Source organism: Polyodon spathula, chromosome 13 (assembly GCF_017654505.1).
Source record: "Polyodon spathula isolate WHYD16114869_AA chromosome 13, ASM1765450v1, whole genome shotgun sequence".
In the NCBI taxonomy this organism is placed as follows: Eukaryota; Metazoa; Chordata; class Actinopteri; order Acipenseriformes; family Polyodontidae; genus Polyodon; species Polyodon spathula.
The window spans coordinates 22,492,389-22,512,923 of NC_054546.1; the positions used below are offsets into that span (position 1 = coordinate 22,492,389).

General features: G+C 38.9%; 2 protein-coding genes across 6 annotated transcripts in view; both read left to right on the plus strand.

Annotated features, from left to right (window-relative positions):
• The window catches only part of tacc2 (transforming, acidic coiled-coil containing protein 2), a 186,837-nt gene extending 184,004 nt beyond the window's left edge, over positions 1-2,833 (plus strand). For all 4 annotated transcript variants that reach the window (XM_041268161.1, XM_041268162.1, XM_041268164.1 and 1 more), the window contains 2 exons: positions 805-925; positions 2,483-2,833. In XM_041268161.1, the coding sequence (XP_041124095.1) occupies positions 805-925; positions 2,483-2,548 (187 nt within the window). In that variant the 3' untranslated portion in view covers positions 2,549-2,833. The remainder of the gene's footprint in view (positions 1-804; positions 926-2,482) is intronic.
• Positions 2,834-7,964: 5,131 nt separating this feature from the next.
• The window catches only part of ly6pge (lymphocyte antigen 6 family member pge), a 35,339-nt gene continuing 22,768 nt past the window's right edge, over positions 7,965-20,535 (plus strand). The window contains exon 1 of one of the 2 annotated variants that reach the window (XR_005951336.1): positions 7,965-8,178. Coding sequence is in view for 1 of the 2 variants with exons in the window: in XM_041267846.1 (XP_041123780.1) it covers positions 17,143-17,191 (49 nt within the window). In the remaining variant the exon portion in view is untranslated. Of the gene's footprint in view, positions 8,179-17,134; positions 17,192-20,535 lie in introns of those variants that run through there. The other variant, XM_041267846.1, reaches the window with a different exon arrangement.

Below are 20,535 nucleotides of genomic sequence, written 5' to 3' on the forward strand. Positions count from 1 at the left end.
ATCACAGAAATTTTTAAACCACGAAACAAGGTGTTCTCAACATCAGGGTATCATGCAAATCGGACACTTTGGTGACTTGCATCCACAGTTTGCTGTTCATAGGCCTGTATTATTGTATCCCAGTTTTTCAGAATGGTTGAGAAATTGTTCACGGGAATGTTGAAATCTGCAGCAATGTCTTTCTTTTTCTTGTATGGTGGTGCATCATCCATCGCTTTCAACAACTCCACTTTTGTCTGCAAGGATAATGCAAGTTTTCTTGCACTGGTCATTTCAGTGCTTCATGAAAATGGAATTGATGCGTGTGCACTATGGAATTCATTATGCATCATAGGATCAGTATTTCAAAAACAGCACTAAAATACAGTACAGAGGCACTAATCTGGGTGCAAGTTAATACGTTTCCCAACATTCTTTACACTCAGCTGTTCCAACTAGGGTAATTCATTTCATTCATGTTTTTCTCCCCTGGCGGGGGGGTGGGGGCTCTAAAATAATTTGCACAGGAAATTTGTGTTCTGTGAATATGTATTATAGAAGAAATCTACAACAGTCACTGCTGATTTTTTCTTGGACCATGTAGGAAATTCATAGTATCAGGAAATTTGTTTAATCTGAGTTAGATTCAATGAGAATTGACTGTATTTTACTTTTGTTTCATTCTATTTAAAAAAAGAAAAAAAGAAAATATACTTATGTCTCAGTTTCTTCAGCAAGTTAATGTCACGGTTTTTTGAAGCAGCAAACCCTAACAACTCTGTGTGTGTGTATGTGTGTTGCGTGTGTGTGTGGTGTGTGTTGCAGAGCCAGTGCTGACATTGCCCATGTGCGGTCTAAGGCCATGCAGGAGCAGGCTGCCTATCAGGCCAGCTTGAGGAAGGAGCAGATGAGAGTGGATTCACTGGAGAGGACCCTGGAACAGAAGGTAATCCCATTCACAGACCAGGCAGCAGCTTTATATCTGTGGTGGTATACTGGCACATAGTATATTCGGTCATTCTAGCTCAAAGAACCAAATCCTGGGGAGGTGTCTCCTGTGCTTGTGCTTGATGATGATACATAACCCACATGAGCTGTGGAGAAGGGTGTGTGCTGCTGAGAGCCTTCAGTTGTATTGCTTTGTTTTTGTCCTACGGCCTGTGGAAGTGCTTTGAATGGTTTTGAAAATCCCAGCTTCTTCAATAAATAAGCACCTAGCTTCTCTTGCACTTTCTTATTGTTCTTATACAAAACAATCCGATTCTGTCTGTTATTCTTGTATCTGATCTAACAAGCACAGTGCATGCCGGACAGGAAATGAAATAAACAGCCAAGAGAAATTAGAGGGAGCAGGGCTTTTCAAATCATCCCCCAGGTCATGCAACCAAAACCAGAGCAACTCAGCACAGAACAGAACAACTCGGTTGCACATATCAAGTCTCATTACATTTGTAAAGTTAGAAATGCTTATAGTACAATGTATTATAATAATAATAATAATAATAATAATAATAATAATAATAATAATAATAATAATAATGTATTTAATCAGTTTTACACAAATACAAACAGAGTCAGGCAGTTCAGTCTCAGATCAGGGAACTCCAGTATTATATTCCCAAATTGTCCCTGATCGCCTGAGGTGGCTTTTCCATTGGCTGTTATGTTGCTATCACAATAGAATTGGGATTACTGCATATTGGCAATGCAGTTTTGAAGCCTGGAGCTGGACAGCTGTATCTGTGCAAGGTTACTGTAGTGTCAATACCTGCAGGGTGCTAGTGTCCAGGGTACAATGAAAGGGATAGAAATGAGAGGAGTAGGAGTGAACCCAGGACTGTCCAGAGAAGAATAAAACAGTTAGGTCCGTTTCTAAGACGAAACTCCAGTACAATCCGTATTGTCACAAGACCTGTAAAAACATATTAGCTGCATTTCATAATACCTTAAATACTTGAATCGAAGAGATTCACCCAGAAACATGTTATTATATCTCTGTTTAACGGAGGACATCCCCCAAGCACACCACTGCATAGCAAAAGAGTCAAAAACATTGGTTACATTAGGCATGCCTTTAAAGAACAAATACAATAAAAAGCTCCTAAAATTAAGACTAAGCACTACCTTGAAACAAATCCACAATATTGTCCTATCTTTGTGGTAATTTTTTGGGTGAAATCCCAGAGATGTGCGTCAGTGCAAGCTTGTTTTAGGTTCCAGTCTGTTTCCATCAGTAATCTATATTTTGTGTATGGGTGCATTGAGATCTGGTTGGACGAATGTGTGTCTCTTTTAACCAAAAAGGAGGGCATCTTTTGTTTTATCAACATTTTTTTTTCATTTTTTTCATTTTAATTTAAAACACATTTATACAGCACCTATGGAAGGTCTGAATGAATATATTCATGGAACGGGGAAAAAAAAATAAAAAATTATTCTTGCAAAAAGCAGCTTTTTTCTAATCCTGTATAATCCTTTTCTCTGTTTTGTTCTTTGTTTCCAGAATAAAGAGATAGAAGAGCTGACAAAGATCTGTGATGAGCTCATATCCAAAATGGGGAGGAGCTAACTGTCAACCAAAATGTACGGAATGGGGAGGAGCTAACTGCCAACCAAACTGTACAGTTTGCATTTGAAATCGGGTGCAATATATACACAGGCACATTTTAATCGGTTTAGTTTAGTTTTTTTGTTTTATTAGTGAGCGGGTAGAGAAGAGTTCACTGTAGACTTTTCACTGCACTACTGAAGACCATATTGTACTGTAGCACAGAAACCAAGGGCAGGATTTTCAAAAAACAGTGTTACTGTATCAAACTCCAAGTACAGTAACAAGAGCTTTAGTAGCAAGTGATTTTCAAAAGAAATGTATTAATTAAATCAGTCCATTAATGCTTTGAAATTGAGTTGATGAGATTGTTAATGAACGCATTTCTCGTTAAAAAACTTAATTGTCGAAGGTCACGTACATCACTTCCTGTCTCAATGACTTATTAAGGGGAACTCAATCAAAATGCATGTTAACGAGATGAAGAAAAAATCATTTAAAATTGTGCGTTTTGTCAAGCAGAATGTACATTTATTTAGATAACTTAACATATACAATGCTGATTTACAATTATCTGACGTGTGGGTAAAAATTGGATGGCACAGATTAAAAAAAACAAAAAACTTGTATTTATTTTTTGGACGGGACTGGGGGTAAGTCATCTATCTATATTGGTTGGAATTTATTTTCTTATGTTGACATCTACTTTTGTATGTATTTTAGTATGTACGACTGTAGGCTATAAATAAATACGTTTGAAGTGTCATTTGTGTTTGTAGTTAGTTATTATACAGCAGTACATGTATACCATGTATGTAACACTTCATTATACATTTATTAAGATTTTGAAATTATGATAGAACTTTAGAAATTTGATAGAAATTTGTTTATAGTTAGTTGTTCAGTGAATTCCTCTAATCATGCATTTTCTCTGGTACTGTTTGCTCCCCACTGCGATAAATAAACTCAACATGAATAGAAGTAGCCACAGATCATGGTTTTCACGATGACTTCGTCTTAAGTTCTAGCCAAAATTGTAGGTATGTATTATTGCTATAGCCTTATCTTTTCACCTATAGATTCGCCCCATTGCCACTGTAGTTTATGCATCCATGTATCCCTTCCTACAATGTCACCGGGCAATGTGTTCTGGGCTTAAGGTTACAAATTATTAAAAAAGGAAACAAGTCTCATTCATAACCAAAAGTATGTAAAAGTCTAAAATATTTCCATAACTACAAATGTTGAATTATCTAGGTAGTCTCTGTATTATCACAGCCGTGGTCTGTTAAATTTCTGTTTCAAGGTGATTTAGTTCATTAAAACCCTCACTTTCCAAGTGCAAATTAACTCCTGATAAATGATGACAGTTAACACGGATTTGCTTTTAAATTCCCACGCAAACAAAAGAAATGATCGCAAGATATTAACATTATTTTGTAAATCAACATAATTTAGGAAATCACATTAGGACGATTATTTAATAACAAAGTAGGCACCATGGCTGCTTGAAATGCCAAAATCAATGCTACATAAAGAGTTGTCATTTACAAACTTGAAAATCCTGCCCCAAGACTGTAACTGTCAGCTATTTCTTTGCATAGTCTGATGTGTAGCAAGTTCCTGTATCAGGGTCTTGTAAGGTCCTGTAATGACTGACTCTAGCCACCAATTTGTATACGAGTTCCCATGAGCTGTGAATTACTGGAATTCAATACTTCTGCATGGGGACTCATGTATACGCTAACTTTTATTTAAGCCTAAAAAAAAAAAAAAAAAAAAAAAAAAAAAAAATCTAACTTTAATCTGCATTTAAAAGATTTGAAAAGATTGCATGTCTCTCTCTCTCTCTCTCTCTCTCTCTCTCTCTCTCTCTCTCTCTCTCTCTCTCTCTCTCTCTCTCTCTCTCGTGGTCAAATATACTGTAAATAAAATGTTGGCTGATGAAAGAACTAATTGTGATTTTGATACTGTTCTGCAGTTGAAAACGCTCCTGTACTTTGTAGATAAAAAAAGTGTTTGCTTCCTTTATATATTTCTGTGTTTTTTTTTTTGTTTTTTTTTTTTTTTAAGGTCTGGGCGATGTTGCCGTGCAATGTGTTAAATTCAGATTGGGGTTTGTGGGTTAGAGCAGTCCAACTAGTTTCGAATCTGTTTCAATTACCTATCTGCTTTATACAAAGTTAATGTGCAATAAAATATTCACAGTTTTTTACCGTCTATTTGCACATGGTGTCAAAATAAATATATATATATATATATATATATATATATATATATATATATATATATATATATATATATATATATATATATATATATATATATATATATATATATATATGAACATAAGTACATAAGAAAGTTTACAAATGAGAGGAGGCCATTCGGCCCATCTTGCTCGTTTGGTTGTTAGTAGCTTATTGATCCCAGAATCTCATCAAGCAGCTTCTTGAAGGATCCCAGGGTGTCAGCTTCAACAACATTACTGGGGAGTTGGTTCCAGACCCTCACAATTCTCTGTGTAAAAAAAGTGCCTCCTATTTTCTGTTCTGAATGCCCCTTTATCTAATTTCCATTTGTGACCCCTGGTCCTTGTTTCTTTTTTCAGGCTGAAAAAGTCCCTTGGGTCGACATTGTCAATACATAATAAATTAATATTTAAGCCTATATATATATATATATATATATATATATATATATATATATATATATATATATACAGCTCTGGAAAAAATTAAGAGACCACTGCAAAATTATTAGTTTCTCTGGTTTTACTATTTATAGGTATGTGTTTGGGTAAAATGAACATTTTTGTTTTATTCTATAAACTACTGACAACATTTCTCCCAAATTCCAAATAAAAATATTGTCATTTAGAGCATTTATTTGCAGAAAATGACAACTGGTCAAAATAACAAAAAAGTTGCAGTGTTGTCAGACCTTGAATAGTACAAAGAAAATAAGTTCATATTCATTTTTAAACAACACAATACTAATGTTTTAACTTAGGAAGAGTTCAGAAATCAATATTTGGTGGAATAACCGTGATTTTCAATCACAGCTTTCATGCGTCTTGGCATGCTCTCCACCAGTCTTTCACATTGATGTTGGGTGACTTTATACCACTCCTGGCGCAAAAAATCAAGCAGCTAGGCTTTGTTTGATGGCTTGTGACCATCCATCTTCCTCTTGATCACATTCCATAGGTTTTCAATGGGGTTCAGGTCTGGAGATTGGGCTGGCCATGACAGGGTCTTGATCTGGTGGTCCTCCATCCACACCTTGATTGATTTGGCTATGTGGCATGGAGCATTGTCCTGCTGGAAAAACCAATCCTCAGAGTTGGGGAACATTGTCAGAGCAGAAGGAAGCATGTTTTCTTCCAGGACAACCTTGTACTTGGCTTGATTCATGCATCCTTCACAAAGACAAATCTGCCCGATTCCAGGCTTGCTGAAGCACCCCCAGATCATCACCGATCCTCCACCACATTTCACAGTGGGTGCGAGACACTGTGGCTTGTAGGCCTCTCCAGGTCTCCGTCTAACCATAAGACGACCAGGTGTTGGGCAAAGCTGAAAATTGGACTCATCAGAGAAGATGACCTTACTCCAGTCATCTAAGATCCAATCCTTATGGTCTTTTGCAAACCTCAGCCTGGTTCTTCTTTGCTTCTCATTGATGAAGGGCTTTTTTCTAGCTTTGTACGACTTCAGCCCTGCCCCTAGGAGCCTGTTTCGAACCGTCCTTGCCGTGCACTTCACCCCAGCTGCCGTATTCCATTCTTTTTGTAGGTCACTTGATGTCATCCTACGGTTGCTGAGTGACATTTGAATGAGTTGGCGGTCATCCCGGTCAGTGGAGAGTCGTTTTCGCCCTCTGCCGGTCTGTAGCTTTGTTGTCCCCAAAGTGTGCTGCTTGACCTTGTTCTTATGAACCGCCCTCTTTGAAATTTTAAGGATGGAAGCAACCCGACGCTCACTGTATCCCTCTGCCAGTAAAGCCAGAATTGAACCCTTCTTTTCCTCACTCAAAACTTTCCTTTTCAACTCTTTGGGTATGGTCAATAGTTATTTTTTTATTCCAATTACTTTTGAGGTACTACTAGTACTGTTTTGCCATCCAGCTGGTCCTATTGCAAGAGGATAGTGATGACCACAGGAGTGTTTTTTATACTTTTTCTCATTAAATAAGATTTGGTTCAGGTGATCCCCTAATCAGTATCTCATTCAGTAGAATGAGGTGTTCCTGTGTTGGAATTCTTCAGACACTGGAAGGGAATGGCTGCCATACATGTAGAGATGCTGATTTAAGAAAAATTTGCAGTGGTCTCTTAATTTTTTCCAGAGCTGTGTATATATATATATATATATATATAAGGTGGTGATGGCAGGCCCAAGTCTATTCAATAGAGTTAGAGAAGTGCGAGAACCACTGTACTAAAAGAGCCACAGACTTCATAAATCATATCAATCAGCTACTAGGAGTATGCATAGCTTCAAAGCAATGCTACATCACTGTACCAGCCTGGTCCAAACTGAGTCCCACTGTTTTAAACAGAAAGTAGTTTCAGACTTTCAGTGGATGTTCAGTCCTAGCACTTTGATTCTCCAGGAAAGCACAAATGATATGACTCTGAATGATCTCAAACACTAAATCAATGAAGGAAATTACATCGTAAGATACTTCTTTTAAGCAGAGTAATGAGATTCTGAAATGACATTGTAAGATACTTCTTTTAAGCAGAGTAATGAGATTCTGAAATGACATTGTAAGATACTTCTTTTAAGCAGAGTAATGAGATTATGAAAAGACATCAGAAGATACGTCTTTAAAGGGATCAAGACAGTAAGTTTCAGTTCTTCCTGAAGTTTATTCCAAGACCACGGAGCTAGAAAACTAAATGCCTTTTTTCCAAATTCTGTACAAGCCCTAAGAACTGGAAAACTCAGAACAGTCTGAGAGCTAAGGTTATAAGCACTACTAGAGGTAAGTAGATCATTCAGGGTTTTGACAAGGATAGCATTGTAAACAATTATGTAGCAGTATTCCAATCTCCACAGCCTGCTGTACTATTGTTGCCTCCTGTGGTTTTAGTGTAAGGGGGTTGGGTGTGTGGGATTGTGAACTTGTGGTTTGCAGTGGTGATGCAGCGCTCCGGAAATGACAGAGACAAGACAGTTCACAATTCAACAGCTCCTTTATTTGGCGGGGTAGCGTGTCTACAACACTTAAATAAAAAGCACGGGCTCTACACAGCCATGTGTATTGCTCAGTGCAAAAGAAGGGTTTCAATCCCGAAATAATAAGACACTAATAATAACAAACAACACAGACACAGTCACTTCAGACAATGAGTGCTCTTTGTGCAGGTGTAGTGCTATACAACTTTCGAGAAACAGTGGTGCAGTTTAGTCCGGGTTTGGTGCTGGCTTGTAGCGACAAATGTTAATGTTAATGTTAATGTTAGCTGTCTATCAATGACAAATAACAGTTAGAACACGAAACACTCACGGTACATTTATACTCGGTCTCCTTTACAGGTCCTTGCAGTAACCATAACAAAGGAACAGATTGCTTCGTCACATCCCCTGAAATACCCTTAATCTCTCTGAGCTCCACAGTGAAGAATACTCAACAGTGAACAGGTGATTTTGGCTTCTCTGCTTAACTTAACAAAAGCAGTCTCTGTTTTTAGTAAGAATGCCTGTGCATCACAATAACGAAAACTGGAAATCAAGTTAGCAGGGTGTGCTGGCCGAGACACTTAATAACTGACTTGTTAAACAAACAGTGCATTATAGGTTTATAGGATGACAAGCGTCTGTCTAATGAAGAATATCAACACACGGTCTGTTTCAGCATAAAAGAGACGCTATACCTCACTGTGGCAAAGTGGCTGGTGATTGTGAACAGGTGTAGAGATGATGCAGTGGAGTAATCACAGACAATTGTAATCCGGTTTGGAAAGTGGTTTTATTTATAATCCAGGTCTGGCAACCAAATAATAAATCCTGGCAATACACAACGATGTATATTGCATAGAGATGAAAACATGGTTACAGTCCCAAACAATAATCACAAACCTATCTGCCCCACAATAATACTGTACACGGTCACCAGCCCTGGGTGCGTGCAGTCATGCTCGTGGTGGGTGATAAACAATGTTATTTTGTGACTATTGGTGCAGTGATGATCCTGCTTGTGCTGGCCCAAGGTGACAGCTCCGGATACGTGTTAGCTGTCTGGTGGTTCAATAAACACAGACAGTTACTAACAGACAATACAAACAAACACAACCACATTCACGAATATTCTTTCATGTTCTCTTTTTATTTCTCCAACAGTCAGTACTGCAGCTCTCTCAGTCCTTCCAGGTTAAAGCGCAAACTCAAGCGAAGGAAAATATTACTGATTCTTCGGCCCCCTTTATGCTATTATGCATGATCCCTTGGCAAACAATTGCAGCTGCTTTTATTGCTTGCAACTGCTACCTCGTTTACCCTCCAGGTCAATACTTTCCTGCAACTGAGTCTCGCCTTCATCCAGGCTGTCCGACTTCCACCGACCGCCAGCCCATTTCAGGACTTTCCCTTTCACTATTTTGTGCTCTCACAGGTCGGGAGGGAGATTTCCAACCAGAACTCATTATACTTCCATCACACCCACACACACACATTCTATTACATACTGCTTTATTATTAATATTCAAGTTTAAAATAGTTTTGTTCTCTAATGATTACCAACCCTTACTTAGTCCATTGTCAACTTTACTGAAAAGAGGGAAAAGGTTGATGAAGAGAAATTCCATTAAGTTGCTGTAGTATGTGGCTGATTGTGATGTCACCATTTTGAATGGACTTTGCAGTGATGTGTCGTGGAGTGCAGAAGGTGAAAGGTGCACTCCCATTAGCTGAAAGACTCTCAGCAATCATAATATACAATGTGGTTTTGACAAAATAAGGAGTTTATTAAACATCTTAAACAATGCAAAAGGATAACAAATAAAATTAAAGCAATGCCATCCAAAGAGGATCAACCCTTATCTCCATGCTTTATGCATATATTTTAGAAAACTGAAAGAAATACTCCAGTATGATTCAATACAAAGATATTAAAGGAAATGACATCCCTTCTTTGTGCTCAAAGAGAGCTTACATGGTTTAGCCCAATTCAGGTTGCACAATAAACATGACCTCTCCATGGCTGTGACTACACAAACTACACTGGAAACAGGTCCAGATTGAAATCCTATTCATGCATAAAGTTTGAAAATACCTTGTTAATAGTGGCTACGGTGCATTTCTGTAGAACAGCAAAACAAGGGATTTATAAAAGTGTTTTGTATATTTTACATTGTGGATTGCCAATACATACAGACAGGCCTGTAATCATGACAGGGATACTGGTGTTGTAAGACTAAACACCTGTAATGTACATCATCTAAACTTAAAACACATTTCTATAAAGTGGCATTTTAATGCAACATAATTGCTAGCTTTTAATTAGATTATTATTATTATTATTATTATTATTATTATTATTATTATTATTATTATTATTATTATTATTATTAGTATATTTTGTATTTTATTAGATTTATATACAGTGCCTTGTGATACTTCGGTATGAAAGGTGCCATATAAATGAAATAAATAAATAAATACATTTAAATAAACTGTACATCATTTAAAGCTGATCATTATGTGCAAACATAAAAATGAAATAACCTCTGGTGCATTTATAATAGACTCAGGTGTATTCATGATATTTTGGAAAATATAGATGTCATTAGAGTTATGTCACACTCAGGGGTACTGTAAATGGAACAGGCAGTGTTATGTGATGCACGGCCATTCTGGATTCAGTGAGATGAGGTTAAAACTCTGTAACACAGACTAGTCCAGCTCTTTTGCACAACGGTTCAGACACTGTCTTGCGGTGTACCTCGTTGCCTGTTTGTGTCTCACCTCCATCCTGTTACACAAACACAATCTTATAAGAATAGCTTTCCTTCTTTCATGGATACATACAGGGAAATTGATTAGGGTGATCAGAAGAAACTTCTACCAATAGCAGGCAGCTGCTCTTGTGCTACCATTGCTCTTAATACAGGACCATTTCCATTGCATTGCCAATTAGGTTTATTTGATAAAAGCAGGATGGCCGTCAACCAAGAAAGAGGCATAGCTTGCAGGGAATGAATAAAGAAGCAATGTTCCAGCAAACACAATCGTAGCATAGCACTCTTAATTCCAATTTAAAGCACTCAAGGGATGCATTAAACTCGATGACTAGAAGTACAAGCCCAGCAGTAAACGACACCCATATTAATCACTTGCTTTTTCATCAACATTGCTGATGTGATGGTGTGCATTGCTTGCAAAAAAACAAAACAAACAAAAAAAAAACAATATCTTCAGTAGAGAAAACGAGCACAAATCAAAGGGAAACTTTAATCTACTCACAGCACCATCTGATTACCTCTTCATTATTGTGATTATTCTGTTATATTCTATATTGCTGTTTCTACCTCATTCATTATTTACCAGGCTAACTGATGTCTGGTAAACATGGGTCTATAGTTTCTATCCCCTCTGCAACTGGCAAATGTTAGTTAACAAGTCGAAATTATTGATACAAACAAGGTAAAATGAACTTTTCCTCAGCAAACATGTTTCTTCCCAAAAACTCTTCAAAAAACTTCCCTTGTCCCCATGGTTTTATCACACAAATAAATGATATTCCAATAAGTCAAAATGTGTGAATTAGGTGTGGCATAGAACCCTGGTAGTGTTGAAATAAATGACAGAACTCACCTCTGTTAAATATGAGACAGTTGTTTCAACAAGTAGGCTCTGTCGATGTCTTACTTGAAAACTGATATTTATACTGCAAGTAACTACACTGTCATCAAACAACAGAACATGTATTGATATTTTAATTATAGTTCGGGAAGAGGGTCAGACACCAATCTTTGCATCACAAATTGAATCATTCAACTTACACATTAGCTAATTAAGATTACTAGCACTATAAATACCCTCTTCACTTTCCTCTCAGTTGTGTTTCGATTTCATCGTAAATGACAGTCACAGTCAATATTCTGGATTATTCTGTTTCATCGGATGATGATCTGTTTGCATTTTTCCCGGAGCTGAGATCCACTCAACCAGTTCAATTCCACGACAACGGTCGGCGGTATTTATCGCTCCGAACTTCTCCGCCACATTTCTGCTTCTCCTGTCTGCCGTAGATCCCGCCTGGCCACTCGCTCCTGACATCAGAGACTGGACAATCCCTGGGCTCCAGCATTATCTTTGTAGCAACAACATCACTTTTAAATCTACAGCACATAAGAAGAATGTTTACTTTATTTCTCTCCATTCTGCAGCATCTTTCCCGTTGCAGGTGCTATGACGTATGTACAGATTGTTGCTTTACAGGTCGCTTCTAGTGTTACCAAGTCTCACGACAAAACAAGCCCAACCCATGCCAGTATGGGTGTTTCTACAAATTCCAATCGGTGACTCTCAAGAATCAAGCCCAATTCCGCTTAAGCGGACTTGAAACACCTCGCCCTGCAACGACTGCATCTCCACGAAGCACGTCTACACCTGGAAAACTCTGAAGGCGGGACCACAGCACCTGCCAATCAAAGGCTCATTCAGCAGTTACTGAGCATTCTGGTGCCAACTATAACCTTTCAGGTTACCTCCCCTCATTGCAGGAGTCCAGCAGGCCCCTGCAGTAACCTCCCTGGTGACTATGGGCATCCAGCAGTCCCCCATAGTCCCCCATATTACTTTCCCTCCCCTCACTGCAAGCACTTCAGTGACCTCTCTGGCCACTATGGGCATCTAGCAGGCCCCCATGGTGGTCCTTTCTCTGTGAAATGATTTTCTCTATCCAGCAGGCCACCATAGTAGTCCTTTCTCTGTGAAATGCTTTTCTTTCTGTTCCTCCTCACTGCAGGTGTCCAGCAGGCCCCTGCATTGACCTCTCTGGCCACTATGGGTGTCCAGCAGGCCCCCATGGTGGTCCTTTCTCTGTGAAATGCTTTTCTTCTTTCAGCTCATCAGCAGTTTATTCAAAACAATTACCATTTCCGAGTTCATTCTAGCTCTCGGCCATTTCAGGGACATCATATTCGAGTTCTATCCCAACCGCCAACGATAGTTGGTTAATTGTATGGTGATCATTTTAGACTTCTCAGTTAGATTCGGAGGTTCCCATTTCTTTGAATACTACAAAGTATTTTCTGCCAAAGACGCTGCCCATCTCTAACAATGGAACCAGAGCATCTACTGCGGTGCACTGGACCAATACATATTCTCCTGTTTTTCACAGGTCTTTGGCTTCTAGTATGCTTGGCATGGGGTTAAACTGCTCACCCGACAGACCCTCCACCCCATCCCCCCATGTCCCTCCCTCGCAGTCCTCATATTTTCATCCCCTCCAGATCAAGGGACGATCAGGGCTGCAATACTGCATGCTCTGGAGGCTGTCAGATTTGTAATAACTTCAACAAAGGAACTCCTATTATTCCACCTGTAACTTCCTTCATTTCCGCTCACCATAACTCCACCACACCCAGCATCAATAGTTTTAATCCCTCTTGAAGATTTCTCCCTGCAATATGCAAAAATCGACAACCCCATATTCTTAATCAAAATTGCTGGGAAAACCAGCCATGGGTTTAAAGCCGATTATATCAAGCACATTTTTTAATCAGGCCCATTGAGCCTGCCCTCAGGCACCTCTTCGGAGTACAGTGGCTTTTCAAATTTTATTTTTCTGTTCGCCTGACGTTCGGCTGCTAAAGCAGCCCATAGATATTCAATACCTTGTCAGAAGCACTCTGCTGGATCCTCCTTAATAACTACCACATTCCTTTTGTGCTGCATCTCCTGGATGATTTTCTTCAATTTGATTTTCCCCATGTTTCCTCTGCCCAGAAAATAACAATCCTCAAATTATTATTTTCAAAACTGGGCATCCCCCTAACATCAGAAAAGACCTTTGGTCCTCTCACTTCCATCAAGTTTCTAGGCTTCACCCTGGATTCCCAATCTTTTTCAGCCTCGGGGAGCAATTGGATTGTTTCTATTTCCACTTTTCTGTCGGTCGCCCTCCTACCAAATGCAATCTTCTGTCTCTCCTAGGCCATTTAAACTACACAATGAGGATAATTCCTCAAGAAAGAGCTTTCATCTCCTATCTTCTCTTGATCCCTTCTGTTGATTCCCTCAACAATGTCATACTCATGGATCCTTTTTGCCGCAAGGAAATCTGCCTGTGGGAGCTCCTACTAAAAAGTCTGGAACAGCATGTAACGATCACTGTGCACAACTGAGAAGCAGTTGTACTGTCCTCCCTGAGGAGATACTACTGGCCCAATATCTATAACTAATTAAGTCAGCAAGAGTGACAGGCAGCAAAAGCAGGGACATTAGAGGTGTCAATTTCACGAACACATGGTTTATTGTTGTGAACTATAATGTAATAAATGAAATATAAGGATAACAACTTATTGTAGAGAACATTTAATGGAAGGTATAGGTAAGTAAGAAAGTAAAGTGAACTAAACAAACATCCAAACAAACTAACATTAAAGTGAAATGAATGCGGTGTCCGGTGGGCCTCCAATAAACCCACACATACAAACACCACACCAATACAAAACCAACACACCGACAGGCAAAAGAGACAAAGGTGAATGAATAAGTATATGGGGAAAACAATTACAAAGACAGTCTTGATGGCAATGGATGATAAATGAAATTTAGGCCTAACAAGTCCAGTGAAGCAATGCACATGTAATCCAAAGTAACAAAAGAACGAAACCAAAATTACAGGAACCAAAGTATCAAAGTAACGTAGAAAAAAAACAGCAAACAGAAAAGGGATAATCTCACCAACAAATAGTGATCGTAGAAAATGGTGAGTCTGTTGAGTAGTACCGGGTTGAGTGGTGAACAGCCATTTGGAAAATATCAGGAGAATCAGGTAAAAAATGGAGACTGAACACGCTAACAAAAAAACAATCCCTAAACAGACCTTGAACAGCAACAAGTAACAGTGTAAACAAAAAAGAAAGGTTTAGACAAAGTACAAAATTATCAAAAGAGTAAATGGATGCACCAGTATTTATCTAAAATAAAGTTACGCTGTAATTAAGTAATATGCTGTTATTTGTAAAATGGATTCCTCACGAGAAAAGGGAGTCTCCTCCTGGCCTAGCCAGCCAGCTTTAATAACAGTGCTGGCTTCTAAGGAGCTCTGAGATTGGAGGAGTGGATATCTGAATGAGCCAATGGGGGGAGAGGATTAACAGAGGGTGATAGCAAGGAATTATGGGAATTTGAGTTTTAACCTGGCCAGGCTACTGACCCTAATTAAAGGGACAGGTGGGTGAAACTTACACCCACTTTATGGAGCAAGTAAATTGCTACAAGCATTACTTTTACGTCGCGTGTCTCCTGCCGCACAAAGACATTCAACTGTTCAAAGATGCAGCTCCCTCTCTCGGTTTTGGAGGATATACAAGGCAAAATGGTTTTCTGCTCCATGGCCCTAAGAATTTATCAGCAATCCTATCCCTGATTACTCCTCGTCATTGTATAAAATGTATCCATTTGCTGTAGCCGCATTCCTTTTGGGGGTCTTCCTGGGCCCAAAAATCCATTCTTTTCCACTCAGATAATTCAGATACAGTCCAAATTAGCAAAGGTCATTCATCCTCCCGACATATAATGATAATGTTCAGAAGGTTTATTTGGTTACCTGTTACTCGTCAGAGTTCAAAACATTCTCAGCCACCTCAATGTAATCACCGATTCTCTTTCTCGTTTCCAAATGCAGAGATTCAGAGCATTAGCTCCTGAAGACTACCTCCTGCCAACTCTGTTTCCTCCCTTTTCAGACCTGACATTCATGTGAGCCACCTGCTGCATTCCCTAATTCTGCAGGCTCAAGAAACAATTCTTCTCAGCATCACTCCCCGCTCACTGCAAATATACTGGTCATCTTGGAATTGCATTCCTTTCCTTTCATTTTCAATTCCTGTAGTGTCATCCTATATTATGTCCATTAAGAATGGAGCTATAACAGTTTCCTCCATCAAAATATCAATTTCTGGCATCCAGTTTTTCTACAAACTCATTTTTGGCATCCCAGCTCTACACTCGGCAACTCACACATTTCTTTGATCCTGAAAGGGCTTCAACCACCAGAATCTCTTTCTACCCCTGTTTCTTTGCCTTTCACCATCAACGTACTCTTGGTTCCTCTGATCCGCTCCGGCTAATCCTCACAGTTTTAAGATAAACCTTCTTGAGTTCCTTAGGTGCAGAGTCTACATCGCTCTCAAATTCAACCCCCAGATTCAACCTTGTATCTCCGACCTCGCAATTAACCCATTTTATATCTTTTCCTTCCTGCTCAAAAGAAGTTAAACTGTCCAGGAAGATTAGGGAACCCTTTCTATTTTGTTTATAAATAAAACTCCAGTGTTAGCCAATAGGACCCCTTTCTCTGTTATCCATCTCAGTCTTTCTCAGGGTGCATCACCCTCAGACCCTCTGTTTGTTAACGAAAATGGAACAATAGTCACCCACCATTGGTTCTTCTTTCACCTTTGCCAGATTCTTTCCAGGTCTGGATTCACAGCTGAGTAGTTCTCCGGTCATTCCTTCAGAATTGTAGTAGCTTCTTGCCACAGAGTTTCAGGGTCCCTTATCCAATGGTTAGGTTGTTGGTCGTTCAGTGCTTTCCAAGTTTACATTAGATCAAATTTTGGATCCTAAAAATGCTTTTACAAAAATGTGCTCTTAAGTGTTAGTAGCTGCCCGGAGGAAGGGCAATTGAATCAGCCATGGATTCCCAGAGGTTTATTTCCCAAAAATGGGTTTTGTTTTCCTCTACTGCGTGCTGATAATCATTTGTTAAAGGTTGGATAAACCTTCAAGTGGGCTATATTCAATACTAATCGTGGCATTGAGACCGACTTGTTATTTTTGGGGGTCTCTGCCTTGTCGATTCGGCCAGTTAGGTTTGATGCCAAATAAAAGCGTATACACAACATAATTCTCTGTAAAATTGCATACTCCACATTCTCCACAATAAATAGTCGTACTAAAACATTTCGTGATTGGTGTTTGTCCGAACTACTGAACCAATGTAAACAAATATTTTATAATGGGCTTAGTCTTTGAAGAGGATCATATTAGGTTGTAAATAATACCAAACAAATCTTTAAAATAACATTTTCTTCAAAGAAACACATTTGTAGTTAAAATGTTTGTAAATGAATATAACTAGTTTCTTTTTGGTTTGATTTAAGCTCTAAGAGAGCACCCTACAAGCACAGTTTGATACGAGGGGTAAAAGACAACCTCCTACAGTACATATTATCTGAACAAGACTGCGCCTGATAGGGAATCTCATCTAGGGCACAAGGCCATCCTGAGAGTAGCAACCAGCTTGGACACCTCCTAATCCCCTTGTCATCCCATGCAAAATAATTAGCCTGTGATGGTAGAGATTAAGAAGGGTTTAGGAGCAAACAAGCTGCTTTTCATTGTCTGGTGGCATTGCCCTAGAGCAACATCATGAGAGCTGCCTGCTGCTTTCTTCTCTGTGCACTTCTAGTTCTGCAAAGTAAGTGGCATTCTTTGGGTTGTTCGGATATACTAAACAAAACTTAATTAATTTAGTGACAAACATTTCGACTTGAAGTCCTTCTTGAGGTCTTCAATGAACACATTGAAACTAGACTTCTAGTGCAATCCTTTATCATTGTTTTTGTATCATTGTATTTCTAAATGTAGCACTATTGATTGTTTAATAGTTATAGATGTTTGGCTGTTCAACTGAATCTGGTTGCCAAAGAGATTGAATGCTTGAGGCTGCTAATTTGAGGTGACATTTACTTGTATTTTTTGGCTGGTAAGAGTGTTTGAGTGTTAATACAGGTTTCACTGTGTACAATAGCTTGGCTGACATAGTTTGTTTAAAAACCTGATTTAGGTCTTTAAATGTTACAAGTTAATAGATCATGTCCAGTCTATTGTATAAACATCTAATCTTGTGCAATTTAGACTAGAGGTTCTTACTGCTCTAAATTATGTCTTCTAATAAGAGACACCCCCCCCCCCAATGTTATATGTCATTATAAATCACAACCCAAGATTGTGCTCAGCAAATGCAATCAAACATTTTAAGTGTTTTATTAGAATATGTTCCATGCACAGGATAACATCTGCACAGAGGACACTGGGACTGTGACAAATCTGTAACAGTAATGGTTGATTCATAATATAGTATTTTTTTTTTTACAAGATTTGCAATATTTTCAACAGTTGCTCATACAATATGGGCTTGTTACCACTTTATGAGACTTCCATGACCAAATGTCCTTCAGTGAAGGCAATGCAGCAATGGCACCCCAACGGCAATGCAAGGGTTCTGCACTGTGAGTCTGGTAAAATTGTATGAGAAAGGTATGAACCAATGCACAGTGTGAATGCATTGCAGAACCAGACAACGTGCTTCTATACCAGCACCACAGTGCAATGCGTTCCCAATCCATTGTATTACCATTGCTGCCAATACTGTGGTCGACTGATAGTCTGCATGCGTCTCTTCAGGGTAATACACCGGACTGCTATTATAATGGTACCTTTTCAAATGTTTCTTTAGTGGCGTAACAGGTTTTAAAACCCAGGCAAAAGATTGTTAGTCACCTGGCCCCTGAGGGTACTCTACATCACTTTCAAATTAGACTTTACATGTAGAATCTACACAAACTACTCCACATTGATAAAGTTAAAAAATGCATATAGAGAAAAACAGATTGATCTCAGTTATATAAGTATTCAACCCCTTTGCTACTTCAGCCCTAAATCAGCTCAAGTGCAAATTATTTGTTTGAAAGGTCACAAAATTAGTGAAATGGTTTCAGCCTGTGTGTACTCAAAGTGGTTTAATGTGCAGATAATTTCCCTCAGGTATATAAAGGCTCTCAAGATGCAACCCACATCTGCACAGTTTTGTGTCTGAGAAGGGAGTCAGTGTTCACATATTAACAATAAGCCAGTTCCTAAGCTGGTCTATATGGATAGGTTGCAAGAAAGAAGCCATTACTCAAGACTCTTAAAGCAGTTTGCGAAAAAGCATGTAGATGATACTACAGATATGTGGAAAAAGGTTGTGGAAAAGACAAAAGGGAAAAAATTGAACTTTCGGTCTAAATTCCAAGCATTACGTTTGGCACAAGCCCAATACTGCACATCATCCAGTCAACACCATCCCAACTGTCAAGCATGCTGGTGGCAACATCATGTTATGGGGATGCTTGAGTGGCCCAGTCAAAGACCTGACTTGAATCAAATCAAAAATTTATGGCGAGACTTGAAGATTGCCGTCAATCGATGACCCCCCACCAAACTTATGAACTGGAACAATTTTCCCGTGAGAAATGGACAAAAATGTCACCATCCTACTGAACAAAACTAGTAGAGACCTATCCAAACAGACTAATAGCAGTAATTGCTGCAAAAGATGCTTCTACCAAGTACTGACTTAAGAGGCTGAATACTTATGCTGGCAGTAAATTTCATTTTGTAAATTTTCTTTGCAAGTTTTGCTGACATTTAACCTCCTCTTCATATAACAGTTTAGTTTAACCACCAGCTTTGTATAAAAAAAGGTTTGTTTGAAAAACTGTGCATACATTATTTGTAATTCAACAAAATGTGACATTATTGGTAGGGTGTGAATACTTTTGCAAACCACTCTGTATGTATGTATGTATGTATATATACAGTGCCTATAGAAAGTCTACACCCCCTTTCAGAATTTTCACCTTTTGTTGCCTTATAGCCTGGAATCAAAATGCATTAAAATATTTTTTTTTTTTCCCACCCCCTTGTAATAGCAATCCAAAAAATATGCTTAGGTGTAAACAATCGCCTTCAAAATTAGACACCAAGTTAAGTGGCCTCCACCTTGTTCAATTGTAAGTGATTCACATGATTTCAGGATAAATTCAGCAATTCCTGTAGGTTGCTGGGTAGTGCATTTCAAAGCAAAGATTCAACCATGAGCACCAAGGTGCTTTCAAAAGAACTACGGGACAAAGTTGTTGAAAGGCGCAGATCAGGGGATAAGTATAAAAAAATATCAAAGGCCTTAAATATCCCTTGGAGCACAGTCAAGACGATTATTAAGAAGTGGAAGGTGTATGGCACCACCAATACCCTGCCTAGATCAAGCCGTGCCTCCAAACTGGATGACCGAGCAAGAAGGAGACTGAACAGAGAGGCTACCAAGAGGTCAAATGCAACTTTGCAAGAGCTTTTATGGATAAGACTGAAAGTGTGCATGTAACAACAATATCCCAAGCACTCTACAAATCTGGCCTGTATGGTAGGGTGACAAGAAAAAAAGCCATTACTCCAGAAAGCCCACCTTGAATCCTGTTATGCAAACACTCAGGAGATTCTGCAGCCATGTGGCAAAAAGTTTTGTGGTCTGACAAAACTAAAATTGAACTTTTTGGCCTAAATGCAAAGTGTTATGTTTGGCACAAACCCAGCACAACACATCACCCAAACAACACCATCCCTATTGTGAAGCGTGGTGGTGGCAGCATCATGTTTTGGGGATGTTTCTCATCAGCAGGGACTGGGGCACTTTGTTAGGATAGAAGGGAAAATGAATGGAGCAAATTACAAAAAAAAGTCTTTGAGGAAAATTTGCTGACCTCTGCAAAGCTGAAACTGGGATGGAAGTTCACCTTTCAGCAAGACAACAACCCAAAGCACACAGCCAACGCTACACTGGAGTGGCTAAGGAACAAAAAGGTAAATGTCCTTGAGTGACCCAGTCAGATCCCCGACCTAAATCCAATCGAAAATTTGTGGCATGACTTGAAGATTGCTGTCCATCAACACACCCCAAAGAACTTGACAGAGCTTCAACAGTTTTGTAAAGAAGAATGG